General features: G+C 36.3%; 1 protein-coding gene and 1 long non-coding RNA gene across 3 annotated transcripts in view; one reads left to right on the top strand and one right to left on the bottom strand.

Annotated features, from left to right (window-relative positions):
- The first annotated feature begins 6,599 nt into the window (after positions 1–6,599).
- scat (VPS54 subunit of GARP complex scat) lies at positions 6,600–21,943 on the top strand. Of its 2 annotated transcripts, none has more exons than XM_046613060.2 (13): positions 6,600–6,915; positions 8,498–8,888; positions 8,997–9,099; positions 9,183–9,346; positions 10,896–11,095; positions 11,228–11,413; positions 12,611–12,737; positions 12,831–13,073; positions 13,412–13,834; positions 13,918–14,216; positions 15,584–15,801; positions 15,888–16,104; positions 17,300–21,943. In XM_046613060.2, the coding sequence occupies exons 1-13, from the start codon at positions 6,818–6,820 to the stop codon at positions 17,559–17,561; spliced, it is 2,931 nt and encodes a 976-aa protein (XP_046469016.1). In that variant the 5' UTR covers positions 6,600–6,817; the 3' UTR covers positions 17,562–21,943. The 2 variants fall into 2 exon arrangements, with proteins under 2 accessions (XP_046469016.1, XP_046469015.1); XM_046613059.2 differs by having other exon boundaries at positions 9,183–9,367.
- LOC124212744 (uncharacterized) overlaps positions 18,001–22,072 on the bottom strand; it is a 5,943-nt gene continuing 1,871 nt past the window's right edge. The window contains exons 2-4 of the long non-coding RNA XR_011176369.1: positions 19,585–19,707; positions 18,379–18,554; positions 18,001–18,236 (exon numbers count right to left, since the gene is read on the bottom strand). This is a non-coding gene — a long non-coding RNA (uncharacterized lncRNA). The remainder of the gene's footprint in view (positions 18,237–18,378; positions 18,555–19,584; positions 19,708–22,072) is intronic.

The raw sequence follows: 22,072 nt of genomic DNA, 5'->3' as shown, positions 1-22,072 counted from the left end.
CTAACTTCAGTCTCAAACAAACATTGACTGTATTAATAGATGACAACGACGTATGAAGGACGTCGACGCTGCTACGAAATGCAACACCGGATTGTCGCGAGAACTCAAGAGTAACAAGCCATCGGTGTTCATAGCAAATTATCACATACTTACACGGACTGTGAAATGTACACGGCGGATTGACGGGCGTGTATGGGAAATAAATTTGAACACGAAAGACGTGACGTTTGTCGTTTGTTTCTTTGCATAGAAGAAAAAAAGGAATGACATCTGGTAAGACAGAAGAAATAAACAAAAACAACACTGGTAACCCGGAGATTTTGATTTCTCCCTGTTACAGCGTATTAGTCTAACGTAATTAAGAACTAGGTCGGTATAATCAAGCTTTTCAAGCGTCTGGCTGACGCCGTGGTGGTAAAAAGCCGGTGTATTATAACCTCAAAATTGAGCGAAGATTCATTACTCGGCTTGTTTTACCTCCGCGTATAAGATGCAAGTGAGTAAGTAGAGGAATCGAGACGAAACGGAATCGTTACATCATCGGTAATAACCGATGATAAAGTGTATAGAACAGGAAAAAATAAATGGGCAAAATTCTACCTGATACGACGAGCGCCTCGTTCGGTCCGCAAGTGTGAACATTCCCCATCTCTGATTGATTTTATGTGTGTATGATTTTTATAATCCAAATGGAGTGACGGTAGAAGAAACGGAGCACATAAACGCACAATAAACAACACAACAATGAGATCGAACAGTTGTAAACAGTTCTAATAATTATCCCACTGACACGAGACACCGACCAGAGACGACGCGACACAACGATTCACCGACCGACGACACTAACAACTAACTAATTACAGAACGACACTGAACACACTTCACGATATCAGCCCTTTTAATCGGTGTGCCTGCAGCAACCAACCCGAAAGCGAGTGCACGACGAGCTCTAATATTTTCCTAAACTTGGAACGGAAGTAAACATGTCAGAGCAGCGACTGTCGGACGAACGACATCTCACTCACCGTACCGCCGAATAGAGCGCTAGTGACAACGGTTACTCTCTTTAATTTCACTTTCGCTGACCGTATCTATATTTCTTTATTTTTTTTCAACGCGCCTATGTTTGGTGGATGTTTTTTTGTCAATTGTCCAGGCGTCGTATGATTCACTTCTCGTTACGCCTATGAGTGCGCTCAGAAATTGGCTGGCAGGGCTAAAAAGTCCCTAGGACAGAGGCACTGACTTACGAACTCGAGAGTGCGAAGGAGATGAAAGATTGTTGTCAGTATCGGGAGCTAAGGTCGTGACCAGCCCCCTAACACACGCTGCCAAGGCCGTGTTCGTAAATTCAGTGCCAGTACTGAAAATTCCCTAGGACAGAGACAGAGTTGTCCATGAACTCGGCAGCGCAAAAGAGATAAAAGATTGCTGACAGTACTGTCAGTCAATTTTCGAACACGGCCTAAAAGTGGTTCGCAAAATGTCCCTTGATTCTGCCGCCAATTTCCATCACTCGTGGCGCTAGTAGTTATCTGACAAGCTTGCGCGCGGTCAGCGAGGAAAGCGAGCGTGTCAGAAGTCTACTAGCGCCACGTAGAAGAACTAAAAAACGGGGACAAGACGCGTACAATTTTTTAGTATACAAGCAGTGGTGAGTGTCAGGGGGCTGGTCGTAACGCAACGTATCACTTCCTCCGATTATCTAACCGCGCCGTTAGATTGGCCAGACGCTGTCGTCTTCCCTATTCTTTCTGTTGGTTCGGAACTAGAATCTGCGCGCCAAGCTCACGTCCCCGTAAGTTGCTGTATTTTGATTGGTTAAGAACTATAGAGTTTCTGCGTAGTGCGTATTTTACCCTAGCTTTCCTGTCTCTCTATTGGTTGATGTCAACGTCCGTTTTATCGACACTTGTCACAAAACAGCAATTTTATTATGGGTCATTCATTTTATGTTAGAAAAGTCCACATTTTCATCTTCAACTTCAAAAATACAATATAAAGGGGTGTGCTGAATTGTGCTTATGTTTGGGTTACATTGTGCCATAAATCTCATATGCCGAAATATAAAAATTACTTGGTTTGGTGATTTATGGCACCTCATAACCATTCAATTTGCACGGGAAGGAAATATCATTAATCTCAATAACAAGAATTTTATCACAGCTTATGAAAAAACGGAGGGGAAATACTACTTTTTCGATGATATAAGGTCTACTTTACGAAATAATTCGATTTTTATTGAAACCGAAATGGCCATGCCAGAGTGAAGAACAGTTTTTTTGAGAGTGGGCGTCCTATTTTTTGATTTCAGGACAAGAGTTTATTGAGAGAATGTCTACAACCATGGCACATTTCAGACCAATCCTCTAAATTTTCAAGATAGCAAGTGGCCATGCTAAATTCTTTGACGCTGTAAAGTCAGCAGAAAGTATATAGGATCATCACTACGATTCAGTTTGGACCAATTTCGGCAGATTCCTGAAGAGAAAATAGCCGATCAAAAAAACTATTGAAATTATAAATGTAGCTGAACAATTTTAATTTAATAATTTTTTGTCAAGAGCTTATGAATACTTTATAAGTATCACATGTCCTAAGGTTGTACTTGTAATACAAGAGCATTATGAGAAGATAATAATAGAGATGTTCAGCAATGTATTTAAATTGTGAATTTATTTGCATTTAATTCAATCATGTCATCATGCATTTGAAAAATAATTGTCATGAAACAATCGTGCAACGTACGGAACATTGTAAGGTCGAATTTTGTAACATTGAAGGGACTAGGAAGGCTTAGAATCACAAAAAAACAGCAATTTTTTGTTATTGACCTATTCTGTTAGTCTTTCACGAATATTTTCACGCAAAGAGAACTGAAAACTTTGCAAAACTGAGCTCAAGAGAACTAGGAAGGTTTTGGTACTCATAACAGAATATTTATAATTAATGACAACATTGAGCATTAAAGACAATCACGTGTCTTAAATTCAAGTGTAGTAATCATATTCACACGTATTATTCTCAAAACAACATTTTTTATTGGTTTTACCACAATTCAAGAACGCCGCAAGGGGTTGTACTGGATACGGATTTTTCAAAAATCGATTTCTTGAATTTCATTTTCGTAATATATATATACAAGTATATATATATATATATATATAGTGTGCATTGAAGTTCGACGGTGAATATCTTCTGAACAGTGAGGTATACAAAAAAAATTGTAAGAGACCTTTTTTGTAGAGAATTCAATTTCCTACGAAAATGTGATACATGTTTTTTTTATAAATAGTAGATACCGAAATATGTATTTTTCTTCCTCACCATAAGAAAAAAATAGAAAACTGCGAGGCGGAGGACCTTCCTATTGAAATTAAGAGCTCATACTTGGAGAGAATGTTTTTGAGGTCTCTACCAACCAAAGTTTTCGGAGTACAAAGTGAAAAAAAACAGTCAATTTTTTTGGCCCACCCTAATACATATATATATATACATGTATACATATACATATTCAAGTATGTGCACAGAAAATTTCATGTCGATCCGACAAATATTCTCGAAGTTACGCGCACATTTGAAAAGACGCCCAGAAACGTTTGAAAGTCCTTTTTAAACTTTCAACGCGTTTTTCTCAAAACTGTGTCTTCAAAGTCAAGATTTTCCGGAAACGGCTGAACAAATCAGTCTCACAGTTTTACTCAAGCTTTTTGAATATATTTTTCGGTCCTTGATCGAAGGTTTTTTCTGAAAATAGCATTTCATAAGTGTTCTGGCCGAACCGAGCCCTCTTCTTCCTGCATACCTGCGCGAAGCCTCCTATCCCGTCTGCTATCCCGCGATCTCTACCATCACAGATAACTGCAGATAACTCGCGGCAGCTCGCGGCAAGTTTAGATGCGCTCACGGGGACGGGTGATTAGATGGATCGTAGTTAATCATGAAAGAGGGCGCTGGCCGTCGAAACGATAGCACGAAAAAACAGGGAATTAAGGCTCGGATAGTGAGTTTGATTCAAGTCTTCGATGGCATTAGATGCGCCGCGAGCTCTCTCTCTCTCAGCTACAATATTCCCTCATCCTCCCTAACGAGTCTCTGTGCCGATCCACGCCAATTTAAAAACCGTAGGTTCTCACCAGTAGATCGATCCTCCGTAGGTTTACGCGTACAGGCCTCTGAATCTCGCAGCAGCTCTCTATCTGCGAGACAATCTTTCAATTGTAACCTCTCACCTCACATGGTCTTGCTACGACTTCATTTCTGTATATTCAAGGAGCTTTTATGCCTTAGCGGCTTTTCTCCTACGAGTCAATATATTGCATACATTTTTTCGGCTCAACTAAGTGTTTAGATTAATTTATTTCGACTCATATTCCGTCCTTCAATCGTCATGCTCTCTCAAAAAAATCACGGAAGCCTGAAAGACTTGGAGGGTTTGAAGGTTTTCCGACTCAACAATGAGGAACACAAATATTATCTGTATGGGTAATTTCACGTCCAACAGGACAGATGTTAAGGTTTTTTAGCCTCGTCTCTATTTATTCACTTTAAACTTCTCGCACGTGAAGTATACATGAAAATAAAAGACAGGTACTTCGTCATTCATCCGAAAAAATGTTATTTCGAAAATTACAGAATGATGTTTTCTTTGAAAAAGAGAGCGGACGGTGCAACTGCATAATAATATCTCCGGCTCTTTCCAACATAGAGTAATAGACCAACGCATATTTTGAAGCAGAAGAAAGCTGATTGTATTCACTGAACTATAATATTACCGGAACGTGCACTGAGGCAGTGAGAGATCCGCTGAGACAGAGAGGATAAACTGGACCACTTTCTCTCTCGAACCAAGTACGCTAATGCTTGGTACTGTACATAGGTACATGCTCTAGGCGCTAATGTTTATTAACCAAATTATGTGCCAATGACTCCGAATCTCGCACGTTGGCTGCATTGCTAATCATTGAGTACGTATACACGACGCTGCTATTCCGGTTTTACTCTTAGGTATATGCTCTAAAGTTTTACTATAGCCGATTTAGTAATACTAGATTTATACGCAATTTTTGAATCCAGTATTACTACGTCGGCCGCAGTAGAACCGGAATAACAGCGCCGTGTGAACATTGCCACAGTCATATATTTCAAAGAGAATCCAGCTCGCATTGTGTTTCGAACTGAAAACAAGTTAATCGGAAGCCCAAGGCATTTGTAACCTATAATTGTCGTTTAGAACGATCTTTGTCAGACTCCAAAAAATTATAAACGCAAATTAATCGGAACAATTTTACGCAACCACGACAGATAGGTTATAATACGAAAATCAAGAATAAGTACAATATTCTCCGGTAGAGGTTTCGATTACATCTCTAGCATCCTTACCGACAAACTACTTCGATAGCTGGGATTGCCTGTAATGCGGCGTTGGTCTTTGCTCTCTTTGAAAATTATTTCTAGGGCTTTTTCTCTTGACTATAATTATTGCTGAATAATACCCTTGAACAGACAAAGTTGTAATTACGAGATTCCGTTAAAAGATCTCGTAACTTTCAGGTAAGTCTGGTTCGCAATTTAGGGCATGTTCGGAAAACGACCGACCGTACTGTCAGTACTGAAAATCTACAGTATACGTGACTTGGACTATACCATTTTCAGTACTGACAGTACTTTCAGTCAATTTCCGAACACGCCCTTAGTCATACATAGTTAGATTCGTGTAACTAGACGTTATCTGATAACTTTTGGTTTTATCAAAGAATTTTCGTACCGAAGTTAGACGTGGTTAGTATGAATCAGCCCCCTGACACTCACCACTGCTCGTATACTAAAAAATTGTACGCGTTTTATCCCCGTTTTTTAGTTCCTCTACGTGGCGCTAGTAGACTTCTGACACGCTCGCTGCCCTCGCTGACCGCGCGCGAGCTTGTCAGACAACTACTAGCGCCACTAGTGGTGGAGATTGGCGGCAGAATCGAGGGACATTTTGCAAACCACTTTTAGCAGCGTGTGTCAGAGGGCTGGTATGAATTATTCCGTGTATTCTATTATATTATAAAGTCAAAAATGCCTACTTGTATTTTGAATTTTAAAATAATGTCAAATTAAATCAAATACCTAACAAACAAAATCAGTCATTTCTCTGAACTCCTGTCACCTCATCGACTTATTGTTCATCAAGTTCCAGTCATCCTCGAAAGGTAAGGTAAGTTTTTACTTTATTATTCTGACGATCATTCCTTTCCCCGTTTGTGTGAAAACCGCGATTGAGCATCCATTGTCCACTGCATTTCAATGCCTAGTCGGTACCTGCTGACCCAGAACTACCGACGGTGCATCGGCCTGTACTTTCAGAGCATTTTTCACAGTCCCCACCATCCAAACATTCTGATTGCCTTGCAAAGTTTAGTCGACTAATCAAAATTCTCGGATGGTGGGATATGTGACAAGTGAAATTACAGAATCGATCGCTAGATCTAGTGTCTAGCATCTGGAATTGTCGGGGGAGTGATGTTGTGACGTCACAGTGCAATCCACCATACTTTATGTCATAAATCCGTGGTCTATGCATAAAAGGATGACGTATTGCTAGCAGTTTACATCGGTTTACATCACGGCGCCGAGTCCCGTCTCTTTCTAACATTACGGCCCAGACTCCCAGTTGAATCCGTGGAACGGCTGTCATTAGCAGCTGGATGCTGATGGCCTGCGTTGGCGTTTGATGTCGTCAACTGCAGTGGTTTACGCGAATTGAGCGGTGAAACGGTGGACGACAACACCAGTCGAAGTGATGGTGAGCTGAGCTGACAGGTGTGATAAAATGGCGAAAATAATAAAGGCACCGGAGGTTTCCACCGCGTCGTTTTCCTGCGAATATTGCCCCAATATCACCTTCAGATACATCGAGGACTTCATAAGGTAGGTCCCGACTCCACACCTTAGTATTTTCGACTTATCTGGCCACGTTGCGTCCCACCGCGTTATCATTGCCACCTTCCGCAATCATCAGCTGACCTTGCCGCCGTCATTGCCCGAATAAATTCTCCCCTGTTAATCTGAGCCCGCCTTGTATTGTTGGTTAAAACTTCAAAGGTCTTACTCAATGTTCAGTATTCATCTTTCATCTATTCAGCGAGATGCTTAAATAAACTGTCATATGTTTCCATCGGTCACTTTTCTTCTCTCATCATCTGTCATAGTTGAGCCAACTTTCAAGCATTGATATTGTTGTAAATTATGCAAACAATCTTAGCACAACAATCTACTTTGTTTGCATTAGCGACTCGCTTTAAAATTGCAGTGAATCTGTAAAATTTTTTATTTCAATGACTTCCTCTAAATATTCCATCCATTAAAGATGACTCGTCTAAAGCAACGACTTATTATTACTCAAATTAACATAAGCTATTGATCTAACCAGACTCTTGTGGTAGTAATTAGATGCTTATGTAACTCCTTTTCATCGCACTACCTGGCAGTAATTATTTTTTTTGTACTCCTAAAGATTAAAATACTTCGAAAGATCCACGATATGATATCTTTTCAGTCGCTCCACACAATTTCAATTCTTCTCTTGATTTATCACATGAAATTATATGTCAAATGCTTAAGCACTCGGCAGTTGTTCAGTTGTAACAAGGTTGAAGAACATTAAACATTGCAAAAATATCACCAATACGCTATTTCACAATGATTTTGATATTATTGAGTATTTAGATTGTTAGACTTCATGTTGTTCTATTTCAGTTGCTTAAACTTCACATCCTCCTAAGACGGCGGACCAACGATTTTTCTTAAAATTGCATTGTTATATCAACCTTACCAACTTAAACAATACGAATTCTCACAGCTAATTGTTGCGATGAAGGCAAATTGGTCGATTTTGGTTGGCCAGTATCAAAAGTCAAAAGTTAGGCAAAGAGGAGAAATCCTTACAAAGATCATTTAAACAATCTCCGGTAATGTTATTTGCATAAATGATAGTGAAGATGTGTGATAGAACATCCGTAATTTCAAAGAGAAATGATTCTGAGCAAATTTTTATAACATAAGCTTAGATATCAATGATTTGAGTAAAATTTTTGTAGTCAGAACGTTCAAAATGAGTAAACTGTGGTGTTTATCATTCAATTATGATGTCTTGGTCTCATTTTGTTCTTTGTACAGATTTAGAAACTAGATAAAATTAGGTTTATGTTAGTACGGTAAAATAGATGTTCGTTAACAATGACATTCGTGTGTTATCATTATATTATCATATAAGAGTCTATCTCGAATGTTGTCTAGACAATTTGTGAAGATCTGATCAGTGACGAAAATGAGTCGAAACATGTAAGAATCGCATAAAAAACACCAGAGTTTATTAATCATTTTGAAAATTCTGATTCTAAAATCTTTTCTCAAATTGCTCGATATCTCTTAGGTTGTGCCATTAAAATTTGCTTAGTATCGTATGTGTTATATAAGATACTATATAAAGATGATGTATGCTTTATCTTAGACACTTGAGAGAGCAACATTGCGCAAGAGAAGGTGGTTCGTTTGTTTGCCGTTATGGGTATAACAGTGTATGCAGCAGCCTTCCGGTCGAAGGTGTTTCGGATAAGGATTACATAGCCCATGCGACAAAACACGCGACGATGCAGCAGCAGCAACAGCAACAAAAGAAAAGCAACGGTCAAGTAACCGGATCGTCTCCGTCGTGGACCATTTATTCAGCTGCGCAAAACTTGCCTGCGGTACTGAATGACCCCAACAAAGGAAAGCAAAGTAATTTTCTCACCAAGACATGGGGTGATGCATTTGTTGAAAAAGTTGATATACCCAAAAGTCCGTATCTGCCTGACGTCTCTATGCAGCACTTCGACAATTATATGAAGAAGATTGCACGGGTTTGTATAATCTTTTAGAGATAATATTATCGTCAAGTATTTTGCGAGAAGTTCTTTCTCCCTGATTATTTTCCTGTACCGCATATTCACTTTTCATTTCTGTTACAGAGATATCGTAAGCATTCGCGCATGAACACAAATTCCAACAATTCCACCTCGCCAAACGAGTTGTTGCAGAATTTTCCCAATCTCAGGAAAGTCAAGTCGCTGGGTAAGCAAACATGAAATATACGCTAGTCTTGTAACCTGAACAATGGCTACGATGAAAATATTGATTCTTTATTCGTTTTGCAGAACGTTCTCAATTCGACTTGTCGAGCATACCAAAGATCTTTCTGATGCCGCATTTGGACCTTGCTCAGAAGGAAAATTTCCTCGCTGTATTCCCGTTCGCTAAGGAAGGACTATTGGATGAAGATGGAAACACAGCCAGCCATGCTAAACTCATGCAAGAGAAAGTATGGACACGACTACACTCCGTAGGCCATTCTATGTACTTTTTATGTTGTGTGCTGTTTTCTATGTGTACATCAGGGTGTTTAGCGTCAGGGAATTTCCGGAAAACCAAGAAATCTCACGGAATTAGATGCAGTCTGGAAAATTCAGGGAAATTTCGGGGGAATCGGGCAATTTATCCCGTTATTACCGCTCCAAGGCAAATATTCTAGTCAATATGTACTACATCTGTAGATAGCAAATACGTACAATCATCTATGCATATAAATTAAACTTGAGTTTTTATCAAATTGTTATTAAAAAAATGTAAAACTTCGCCGATAACCGAGTATTGAAACCAATTCACAGTGTTCGGTACATTTTCCTGAATTGAAAAAATGGCTAGGTATGATTTTCTCTTGTACAAATACTTATACTGTGATATTTTCTTCAGACAAGAATGAAGAATTTTTTGCTCATATCTTGATTGGATGTCTAAAAAAGTGGGTGAATATTATCAATATATGTTTCAACAATCAATTATTTAATTTGATTGGAGTTTGTTTCATTCAAAAGTGTGTCGGTGGAATTTACTCTGAATATTTTTTAATTCTAATCAATTGAAGGGAAGCATTATTGTCGACAATAACGTCAACCATTTCGCTTGGTGACAGGTTTTCCATTCTCCACGTTATCGGGGAAACGGCTTAATCGATTTGCCTGAAATTTGAAAATGGTGGCCATCTGTTTTTGAAATTCGATTTTATTGGTCAAAATTTTCGATTTTTTAAGATTCAAATCAACCAACAAGAATTACGAAAATAAAAAAGACGTGGATTCGTAGCAAAGAACATGAACATTGCTAGAGTACTGTCTCCAAATTTGAAGTGAATCAGTTGAGTCGATTTCGAGATATCGTGGGCACCGCAAAGAAGGTATCAATGAATGAGATGATTAAATTCAATAACAATGCTTCCTATCGATTAATTTTAATAACAAAATATATTTACATGAAGCTTTCCTTCTACACTTTTGAGTTAAAAAAAAAAGAAAAAACCCAATCAACTTGACTAATCGGTCGTATATGTGTAAATTCTCAAAATTCACGGACATTTTCAGCCATCTACCGAAATATTTCACCCGCTGGAATTAATTTAAGAAAGATTGACTTTTTTAACTTGAATTCAAGATTCCGTACATGTATAATTCAATGAATTTTCGCGTTAAAAGTGAGTTTGTCGATACAGGTAGTTAAAACGCATCTTGTAAAAATGAATATATTTGTCCAAAAAAGCGAAAAGCGCCAGGAAATTTGATATGCCATTGAAGCCTAGACACCTTGTATAATTTATATCGATTCAGAGTCAAATTACATGTTCAAAATATTTCTTGTCACATTTTAATCACTGGATAAAAATTGTGACCTTCACTTTTAGATGAAGATAAGTTGCATCGGAGAACTCTCGCTTAATCAATCTCAATTTCAAACTGTCTCCATTGTCTAAAAATACTCTCTGTTTAGTAATAGTCCGTTTTCTGTCATTGAGCCTTGACTGTTTTTCTTGGTAACAGCTCAGCCATTATCTGGACATCGTCGAGGTTCGAATAGCAGAACAGGTGGCGTCAAAATCTCAAGCATTCTTCCATGCGATGACGTCGCATGATGCTCTGATGGAACAACTGACCCAAACAATCACAGTTTTGAAAGCTTTGCGAGAAAATATTCATCAAATTGACAAAAGCCTTGTTAAGGACTCCTTAGAAATTTTACGGTGGGTCTAGATTTGGCTTAAACAAATGCGAGACGCTCTTTCAAAAACACATAGCAGGATTAGCTTGAAAGGTACATGATCAAGGAATTCGTAATAGTTCAGTCTCTGTAACCAAGTTTTAAACCATTTTAGACTGGAGCGAGCGAGGTGCAACCACTTGATGGTCCAGGAAAAGCTCAAACTTATGTCAACTGTCCACCAGACGCAGCCTATGATACAACTACTTCTCTCCACGCCCGATTACGTCGCAGCTCTTGATCTGATTTCCACCACGCAAGAAATCTTACTGCAAGAATTGAACGGTGTTCACAGTTTCAGGTAATTACGTTACTCGTAGAATATTGATTTAAGGAAGGTTAAGGCTGTACTTCGCATCTCAATTGAAATTTCTAATTATCAAACCTCTTTCCAAAATATCGATGTCTTGATCATTAAACGCTGGAAGATTAAAAACAATAGAAAACTTGACCTCTGCTGAATACCTTTTTTCGGTTCCAAAATTACAATTTAAATATATTCGAAATCTCATCACAGATTAAGTTCAATTAAAGAAGAAACCTATGGGAAACAATGAAAGCACAAATATCGTTTACGGTTTCACATTAATTCGAATCCTCGCAGCATTTAAATAGAAAGAAATGGATGCAGATTGGATTGTTTGAGATTTATCAAACTTTTGAGTAAAACAAATTCTCAATAAACTGCATTACATGATGTGAAAATCAATTCGAATTAATCGTTTTACTGTTTCGAATGTGTGTCAATGATTTCGGTTTCTTTCCATTTTGCTGTGCTTGAATTTTAAGGCTATTGCAATTTGATCCAATTTGTATTACACATCGAATTTCGATTCTATGCGTTTTTATTTGATTTTTTTTGTAAAAATCAAAAAATTCACTTAGAATGGATCGAGTGGAAGAAAAAATATTATACCTCGGTAAGTTAGATTCGTGTAAATATCTGGCAATCTGAATTTCACAAAGAAACTGATAACGCGATGTAAAATTGAACGGAATTAATCGTTATATTGTTTTGAAAATGTGTTTGATTTATTTTAATTTAAATTTTTATGTTTAAATTGTAACGCAATTTCAAATTTCCATTCAATCCAATCTCTGATACACAATTTTGTCTCTGTCCATTTTCGTTCAATTGTTTTGTACAAATTCAAATTCACACAAAATATTCCAAAGAAGACGTCGTAATTCATTCATAATAAATAGCAAGAATCCATATCCTTAGATACGTATTCAAAACGGTGAAACGAGAAATCTGGGTTAATTATGACATCATGCGATCAATTTTCATGTAAAATTTGGATTTGCTGGTAGTCAAAACAATTCTGTTTCAATACGTTCTAATGTTTTTTCCTTTGCTGGTCAAGTTTTAATTCAGATCGTGAATTCTTAAGGAAAAATCTTTTAATTACGTAATTTTCCTAAAACTAACAAAAAGTGAAACATAGGTATTCGGTAAGTGTGATCTTATTTCATTATATGCTCGAAATTATTTCAGGCATTTTAGTTCGCAACTCACTGAAATGGAAAGACTTATCGACAAGATGTTGTCAACTGAGTTTGAGCGCTACGCAACAGCCGATTTAAACAGGCCCTTGGGAGGAGAAAACGTAATTCTTGACGGGGTAAGCAAAATTATAATGTAAAATACATTAATGTCCATGTTACCACAAAATTCTTGCAGTAAAATAACTATACTCAATTTATTTTTTCAACAGGACAAACTGGTGTCGATCATATCGGGCCTTTTGCGGCAGAAACACTTTCAGTTTGTCGATACGTATAAAGAAGAAGCCATTATGACTGTGAGAGCTGTTACCAAACAATGTGTGATAGAAGCTTTGGCTGCCAGCGACTCGTGCAGCGACCATCTGGAAGTTGGGAGTCTCTCTCTTGTCGAAAGACTGTCTCTTTTACACAGCACCATTCAATCCTTCACCTTCCTTCTCCACAGAGTTAAGGTTCGCACGATCTTATGCTCGTAAATGAAGATCAAATAATTCTGCCAACTTGCCACACATTTCATGCGATTTCACTCACAGTTGGCCTCATTTTAGTAATATTTGAATATCATCTCAATTTTTTTCGATTTTTCCGCTGAAAACATCTTTTCCAATAAGAATAAAAATATAAGCTCTATCGCATTATACAAATTTCAGTGAAAATCAACATTTTTTTTTTTTTTTGTACAATCAATTCTTTTACCAGTCTTGCCTAATCCAAGTTAGCCGAGACGGTTCGACGAACGGGGTTGAATTGATGGGGAATACCTCCTATATAAGTAATTTATTAATTTCAGGCAGTACACGATGTCATTCGCGATACTTCAGACCTGGCAGCTGGTCAGACCGACAATTCAGTGGACAGTTCTCTGACGGATTGTCTGCTTTCTCGCGATGAACACGTTCGTGTTACCAGCAAGCTATCGGACATGCTAACTTCGGTTTGTGAATATTGTCACGAACGATTGGGCCACTTGCTTTCTACCGCTGCGAGCGAAAGGGACAAATCACAAAACGAAAAAGACAAGCCAATGAACGATACCGCTGTTAGTAAGCAAATAGAGAAAGAAATACAGAATTGGAATGAGAAAGTTCACTGGCTTAGCGATAAAGCAACCGCTCTACAAGTCTGTCAACTCGCTTCTATGGTCGAAGGCTTCACTGTAACGTGCGAAAAACTCTGCGGAAAACAGTGCACAGCTTTGCGGTCGGCGTTTAAAGTGAGTTTTGTTATACGACCAGTGCCTTTCAATTCAGCAAATCTTAATCCATGTGTAATTTGCTACTGTTTTTCATCCATTAGGCACAAGCAACTAAATTTGTCCAGCGATTTCACGCTGAGCGTAAAACGAAATTGAGTCTTCTTCTAGACTCGGAAAGGTGGCGTCAAGCGGATGTTCCAACGGAATTTCAGAATCTAGTGAGCCACGTGTATGAAAATAAATCTTTCCCAACAGAGTCGAAATTGCGCGAGGACACTGAGAAGAGCAAAAAGAAAGACGCGGCTGAACCAGTGTCTAACTTCATCTTTGTCGGAGATGAGAAGTATGCCGTGGTCGGAACTACCCTAATGCTTATACAAATGATTCACGAATATTGCAGGTGTGTTGTGTGTTTAATTAAATCAAAAGTTAAAACAAGAGAAAAAGTTATTCCAAAAATCTACAACAGTCTTATGTGCGCCAATGATGCTTAACAGGACTAAACCATCGTCTCTAACATACGATAAGAGATGAATTTTATCAATTTTGAATAACACGAGCTAAGATATCAACGATCTGAGAAAAGGTTTCATATTTGAAACGTTTAAAGTGATTAAACTCTGTTGTTTTTTATTCACTTAAAATGTTTTTGAATTTATTTGGTTCACTGTAGAAAATTCCGAAGATTGCCTGAAGAAAAAACGTCTAGAGTGTAAAAGAATAGATTTTCGTCATGTTGGGCGCAACGTATGCTCGAATATGCACCATTCGTGGGCGTAAAATTCAAAGTTGTTAAAATGCGTGATTTGACGTGAAACAAATGATTCAAACAAATGATTTCAAATTCAAATGAATATAACACTATCCTGACACGCGTCGCACGATAAAATGACCACTGGTGTGTCTTTACAGTTTGTGTCATAGTGTCATAAGCAGAAGCTTTTAATTAGTTATTTCGACGATTTTTAATAGCCATTACGGAAGATCAAAGTGTAGACTGATGATTTTACCCCTCCGAAATTACTCGCGGCTGCCAATAAAAATGCGAATTATATCCAATAAAATTTAGTTTCGTTCAATAATACACATTTTTATTTGGCTTTATTCAATAATATTGTCTTCTGTAATTAGTATTTTGTTTTTCAATTTTCACAGAGTATTTTTGTCTCTAAGACACCCTGATGAGAGCTTCGCCCCTTGCATCCCTTCCCGCGCCCCGACTATGCGGTTTTCGTTCTTTTATTCGTTCAAATTCATCTTCCACCAAGTGCTCCCTTCTTCTTCCCTCCTACCTTGGTTGCATATTTTCCATCTACTGCGATGAAAAATATTGTTGACACCATAGGCGTAAAACTTTACACCCTAGGTACGAAAATAACTATTTTGTAAGTATGGTACAAGAGATATTCGTAATGTTGTCTTGCATGTCTTGCTCGCAATTTTTTGGGATCTGGTCAACGAGAAAAATAAATCCAAAAACACTAGAATCAGATTAAAAAAAACACTGAATTTGAATTGTTTTGAACCTTTTAAATATAAAACGTTGAAATTTGACATTGTGTTATTTGAATTTGTTGAGATTCATTACTATTACACAATAGGGATGTTTCAGTCTTGCTCACTATCATTGTCACAAATAACACTATCGGAGATTTTTTAAACAGCTCCTCTCTCACTTCCTGACTGTTGTTTCAAGCAGTTGAGTCTAGATTAATCTAAAAAACCAAATTTTGTTCCAAACTGTAATGACGGAGATCCTCGTTTCAGCACAAGCAACGAACTAACAACGTTGTCAGGAACATTGGGAAGACATTTGGCCGAGTTGTTGCGACATTTCAACTCTCGCTGTTGTCAACTAGTCCTTGGAGCTGGAGCGATGCAAGTTGCAGGATTGAAGACCATCACTAGCACGATTCTTGTGCTGGCCAGTCGCAGTCTGCAGTTGCTCTTGTGGTTTATGCCATTCGTCAAGGCTCACTTCCAAGGTTTGCTTTAAAGAACCAGCTAGATCGCCGTAATCCTTATTCAACAAATACAGAATACTGTTTATTCTATGCAACCTGCCCAACAGTTTTGGCCGATCACGGAACAAGTCGAGGAGTCGCAGGTGCAGCAGCAGTAAGTGGAGGCGTGGCTTTGCTGGACAGTGTTGAAAGGGATATTCGAGCCCACGTCAGAGAAATCGAAGGAAAGGTCTTGACCATCGTTGGAAGCCTCGTTGGGGCGCAATTATCGCACTGGACTGCCAGGCCGCCGGTTCCATCGCAACCGTTCAAGAATATTTCAAGGTAGCAAAATTCCCATTTACCAATATTTTTTCTCTCTAAATTGTATGGGAATTTTGGAAAACGTCGAAAAATTTCGGCAAATACTTGCAGTTTGTCGTAGAAATTCGGCGAAATGAGGTGTTCAATGGGATTTTCCAATTTTTCGGTTATTGCTGATAATTCAAGTTGGATCCTTATAATTTTTATCGCTCACTCAAAAGTTTAAAGAAAACATTTGCACATTTACTGAGCTCACTTGAATATCAGTGTTCATACATATAGATTATAACGATGATATTACTAACAATGTGAATGTGAGTGCTTGATAATGTACGAGTATGATAAAAAAAAATCGCTTGGAGAGTCTCATTTAAACTAATTTAATCACGTTTAAAAAAATTTTTGAATAATTGAATTTTAAATGTAAAAAGACCTGATTATGTTAACAAATTCAGAAAAATAACATTATCCTATCATTCGTTACCAAAAAATTCACATTGATTGTCCGATTCGAATTATAATAGCTTATGTTATATTTCTGTGTGAACTCTCCGTAGATCGTCAGAATGAGATTTTGGGTAACATTGATATATTTACCACTACATCATAATCTTATCATCCATAGATTGTAACAATTACACGTGTTGGATTTCTTTTACCAGCCGATTAACATAAGAAAAAATCTGTCTCAGACGATCTATAGCGTATTCAATTATGAATATAGTAAGCTATTATTCACTTGAATCCAGAAAGTAATGTATGTATTATATACAAAATATACATTTTGGTCAAAACAAAAACGTGATATGAATTGAAATTCAGTGTTGCATTTTGTTTTTTCTAGGACACAAGAGAGTTTGCTCCTGAATTATAAATTGATTTAATGCGGTTTAGTTACACCTTTTCTTCATCTTTGTATAGTTATGTTTTTTTTCGCCACATTTTTGAGCTGTCTCACATATACCATATATAAGTCGACTAGCAATTACGATCTTCTGCTTACTACTAGTGGATCATTGTATCCCAAAGTTTAGAAAAGTCTAGAAAAAGTGTCGCAAAATGCGATATGTCGATGCATGAAGTCAGAGAAAAAGTTGAGCGTGGTTGCGGTAAAGAAGACAAAGAAAATTCAGTGAATTTTGAAATTCAAATTGACTGGTCACTTTGTTCTCAAATTACTGTTACGTCAAAGCGTTAATAACGATTGCTTTTTCAGACACGTGGTGAAACTGCACGAAGCTGTTTCCAGCATACTGCCTTCGTCGCAAGTGGAAAGCCTTTATCGCAGTGTAAATACAACACTGAAAGAGAAGCTGAGGGAGCAACTTGTGAAAATGAATATCGTCAACAATGGCGGACCGCAGCATGGCGTTGTTACTTCAGAGTTGACTTTTTACCTCGAGGCATTGAAAGCTTTGAAGGTTTTACCAATGGAAGAATTAAATGACGATTGGATGAATGCTATATGGACTAGATAACATGCAGAGCGTGTTGTTTACTGCATTTTGGAAACTATGCAGTTTTATAAGCAGAGGTGACTACGAGCATCCATAGTTCTGATCCAATTCATCGCAAATTTGATGTGACGTGACGTTGAAGAATGCGCATTCGTTCCGAAAAGTATCGATGAATCAATTTTACTCTGATCTTGGTGCTTCGTCATGTGGATTAATATCAAACGTGGAAACCGAAGGAGAGATTGATGTAATTACTCATTTTCTGGGGGACTGTGAACTCAAAATAACCCACCGTTACCGCAAACTCTGTCTGGTATCTTTGCTTTTCCATCATAGATCCGTTTCCATTAATCATTATCATTATTATTCAGGGTAATTTCGGTGAATACAGAAATTTCTCGTCAAGTATTGCAATTAATTTTATTTCAGGCATTTATCTGTATACAAGCCTTTAGTTAATCTGGTTCCACTTTAAAAAAGAAAAGGCTTGTTTTCGGATTATGGGATGGAAGAAAATATAACGACTGCTGAAAAGGAATTGATCTGAATTTGGTCTTGATACAAATTGACGATTTGAAAAAGCTTCCAGGTTTGAATATTCTGCTGGCATACAGCGGATTCTAAGTGCCAAAATTTTCAAAAATTTGCAATGTCACTTGCATATTAATTTATTCTTTCTCTTCGTGAACACCGTATCTAAAATTAAGATAAATTTCAATTGGCATCCTATTTGGTCATAATGGTAGAAACAGACTGTTAAAACAGGCTTCCACTACCAAGTAGTATTCTCTAATTTTTTTCGAGTACCAAAATTAGGTATGAAAAGATTGTTTGTCACCTTTTTTCTTTGTTCCACCTTCATGCTTCTTGAAGATGAGATCAGGTGTTTCCGTTTGTCTGCTGAGAGCTACCGATGGAAATCCACTGGTTGAATTTCCCATTTTGTGTTCCATAGTATTACGTTGTAATGGATGAAATTCACTCAAGACTTGCTGTTGCGATCGCAAATCGCGTCTAATATTAGAGAGAGTGCAAATTCGAAAATTTTAATATTCTATTATTAGCAAACATTTTATTTGGTTGTGTGCAATGACGTTTTACTGTGATTGAAATGATTATTTCAAATTTTTCAAGTCGAAGTATTCGCTCATGTACTAAAAAAAAAGGAGAAGAATAAGATAGGAAAACAGAATCAATGTGCTTTTATTTAAATTATTGTTGTTATTATTACTATTGTTGTTATGATGAAAGGTAACTATTAGAAAATGCTTTTCTTTCCATTCTTGAATTTGGTTGTTTAACAATGGGATAGTTAAATTTTAAAAAACGTGCAATAATTATTAAAATCGCAGTACAAATTATCTTTGAAGATGGTATACACAGGCTTACCAAGAGACAGCCATCTTGCGTTGATACATTTCGAGACTAGTCTTGAACTCTAATATTATAAACTCGCTTGTGCCAATTAAAACGAAATAGTCAAAGCATGAGCCTAGTTGACTATTTGTATCGAGATTCATCCTATGTAAAGAATAAAAACGAAGGCAAAACAAAAAAGAGAAAACAGTTCTTTATCTATAATGCTGCAGAGGGAAAGTTTTCAGAATGAGAAATCAGGTACCTGCATTAAACATTTTTCAATTTATATTAGCGAAGACGTGAAAAAAGAAACTTGGCTTTTTTTTTACACTTTTCTTACACTTATTTTACACCTGCTACAACACAGGTGTTTAAATTTAATTAACGCACTAAGAAAAAGCCTTAACTAATTACTTTTAAGGGTGAAAATTAAAAACGTACATAAAAATAGAGCGAGCAATCTTTGATATATCATGGCTTTAAATCTGTAAATGACTGCAGGCACTGTTGCTAAACATGTTACAAAAAAATCGCGTCCGATATTCTGATATTAAAGTAGCGAAAAGGTAAAAAAATTTACGTACTACAATGCATCCAAATCACATTCCGTGACATATTATGAATGTAAATAAAGTTCATCTTGTATAAGGTGCCTCAGACTGATCCGATAATTAGTGATACATACCTGTGAATTATTGTTCGCTTCTCAATTACACCGCGAAGTTTGTAGTCGAAGGACCAAAATATCAACAAGAAATTAATACTAGTTTTACACATTTCTTCGTGTTATTTCAGCATTGAAATTTACCTGGAAACGTCAGGGATATGATCAAAAATTAAAAATTTATAGTGTAGTGTATACAATTTTTCAGAAAACTTCACTGCGATACGATTAGTGGATTTATTATTATTATTTGGTATCTTTGGGTAGGAGAAATAGAAAAACATTTTTTTTTTTTTTTTTTCAATTAGTAGAAATTTTAGAAATATAACTTTCTAACAACACTGATTGTTTTGACTTATAAATTTCTGTTAGAAAATATCTCATGTAATGTAATATCGTGGATTTTGCATTTAGAATATTAATCCTTACGCTGGTGTCTCACTGGGGTCGCTGGAGACCCCATGTCAAAAATCATTGCCTAGAAACGGAGATATCGATTGAAAGGCCTTGAAAAAATTTGGGGATACTCTTTGACTATTACGTTTCAAGGAAGATTATATGAATTTAGCAAAACGAAATTATGAATATGCAAAAAAAAAAAAAATCACAAATCAACAATATACCAAAAAATTAATTATTCTACTCAGAAAATCATAGCTTACTGAATTTTCAGTATTTTGAGCTGAAAATTTACTGAGTACTTTTCTAGACAGAGATAATCAAGAAAAAAAATATGAAGATACTTGCACGATGAAAAATAAGTATCCATTTGAGTGAGTGAAATTGAATTCTTGGGAAAAGAATGAACTAATGACTTTTACGATATTACATTGTTTATCTTGGATCAAATCAGATTATTTTTGATGTTTTTCACGTAGAATATACGGTGAAGATGCAACGGGGTCAATTTGACCCCGGTGTGCAGCGTAAGGGTTAATACAATAGCTTAATAAACCGGTAGACAATTTTGATATCTAAGTCGAAAGTACCTAAAATTCATGATATTTGAATGAAAATTGTGAAATGTTTATCCATTTATTTTACTCAAAACTGGTTTGACAAATCATATATAGTTTTTTTTTTTTTTAATTTCTTACATAGATATATTTAAATTACATGAGATCAGAAGATATATGTAAGAATTTGAAATGTTTAATTTTGGTTCGGCGTGGTCTGAATAGTTGATTTACTGTCGCACCCATTTTTTTTTTTTTTTTTTTGCGATCGACTTTGAATTTGTTCGTAATTTGTTTTTTTTTTTTGCTAATGTACGGTTTTCTAATTAAAAATTTTCAGTGCAATTTTTGAATACACATTATCAAGTCTTTATGAATTACACATTAAGTGGCATCAATAATTACTTGGTACTATTTTAGTTTATCCCACCATTTAATTATTATCACAATTTTGATTCTGCTTTATCGTTATACAATTTCTACTTAAAGATGGTACAACTTGTATTTTCTCGTGTAATTAGGAATAATATTCAATTCTTTAAATGGAAGTGTGTTTTTTTTTTTTTTGTGGAAAATGTAGGTACATTTCAAAATAGCATCAAGGTGGATGGGTCTATTTAATATGCGATAAAAATTGTATATTCGAACAATTTTGCATATTGTTATCGCTCCGCGATACGAAATATTGAAATTTAAACAATTTATAAAATATTTTGTTTAAGTTTGTCAACGTACTTGTTACACTATAGTTTACATATTTGAATTATTCTTAACATGCATGTTGACCGTGAAATCAAACTTATTGTCTATGCAAAAAGCCTCCATCTTGAGAAACGTGCACGTATGCAAACAGTATAAATATTAATGTAAAAAATGTATATACCTACTTCCATATTGTTATTAGGGTGTTTTTTTATGGAGCAACATTTTTTTTCGCTCCCAAATGAAAAACTAATACTTAATAAAAATAAAAAATAAAAATGCAGAAGGTTATCCTTCAAATTCAATTTTGAAAGGTGGCTCGGAATTTCAAATTTTTCCATTTGATTAACATTGTAAAGATTTCACTAATTGTTTTAAAAAAATTTACCATTCAGACGCATTTCATTATACGAACTTTATCCTCGAAGCATTTTTAGAGGGTAGAATTTTCTTCAAAAGCGTTAAACGTTAAAACCTCGAAAGTTCATTTTATATAAGAATTCATGTTTAAAATTCTTTAGTGGCTGAACTATCGATTTAAAAATAAAAATTCTACACACGTTTTTCCATAGAGTTTAATTCTCTACAAAATGTTTCTAGGTAGGATTAAGTGTTTATTGTTAAAAGCGGTTAAGTGGTGACAATGTAAGAAAAACTAAAATTGCATAAGTAATGTCTGTCTATCTTCGCAAATTTTCTTTCTATATATCAACAAGTTTGACTGATAGGAGCGAAAAACATGTTGCTTCAAAAAAAAGCACCCTAATTGTTAAGTAATTTTAAGCGGCTATTAACGAACAGTGGAAATACTGCCTGAGCATTCCAATGTTGTGTTTGTCTAGTCCATCTTG

Source organism: Neodiprion pinetum, chromosome 2 (assembly GCF_021155775.2).
Source record: "Neodiprion pinetum isolate iyNeoPine1 chromosome 2, iyNeoPine1.2, whole genome shotgun sequence".
Classification (NCBI taxonomy): Eukaryota; Metazoa; Arthropoda; class Insecta; order Hymenoptera; family Diprionidae; genus Neodiprion; species Neodiprion pinetum.
Note: the sequence above shows the minus strand (reverse complement) of the source record. Positions and strands in the feature narration are given on the sequence as shown.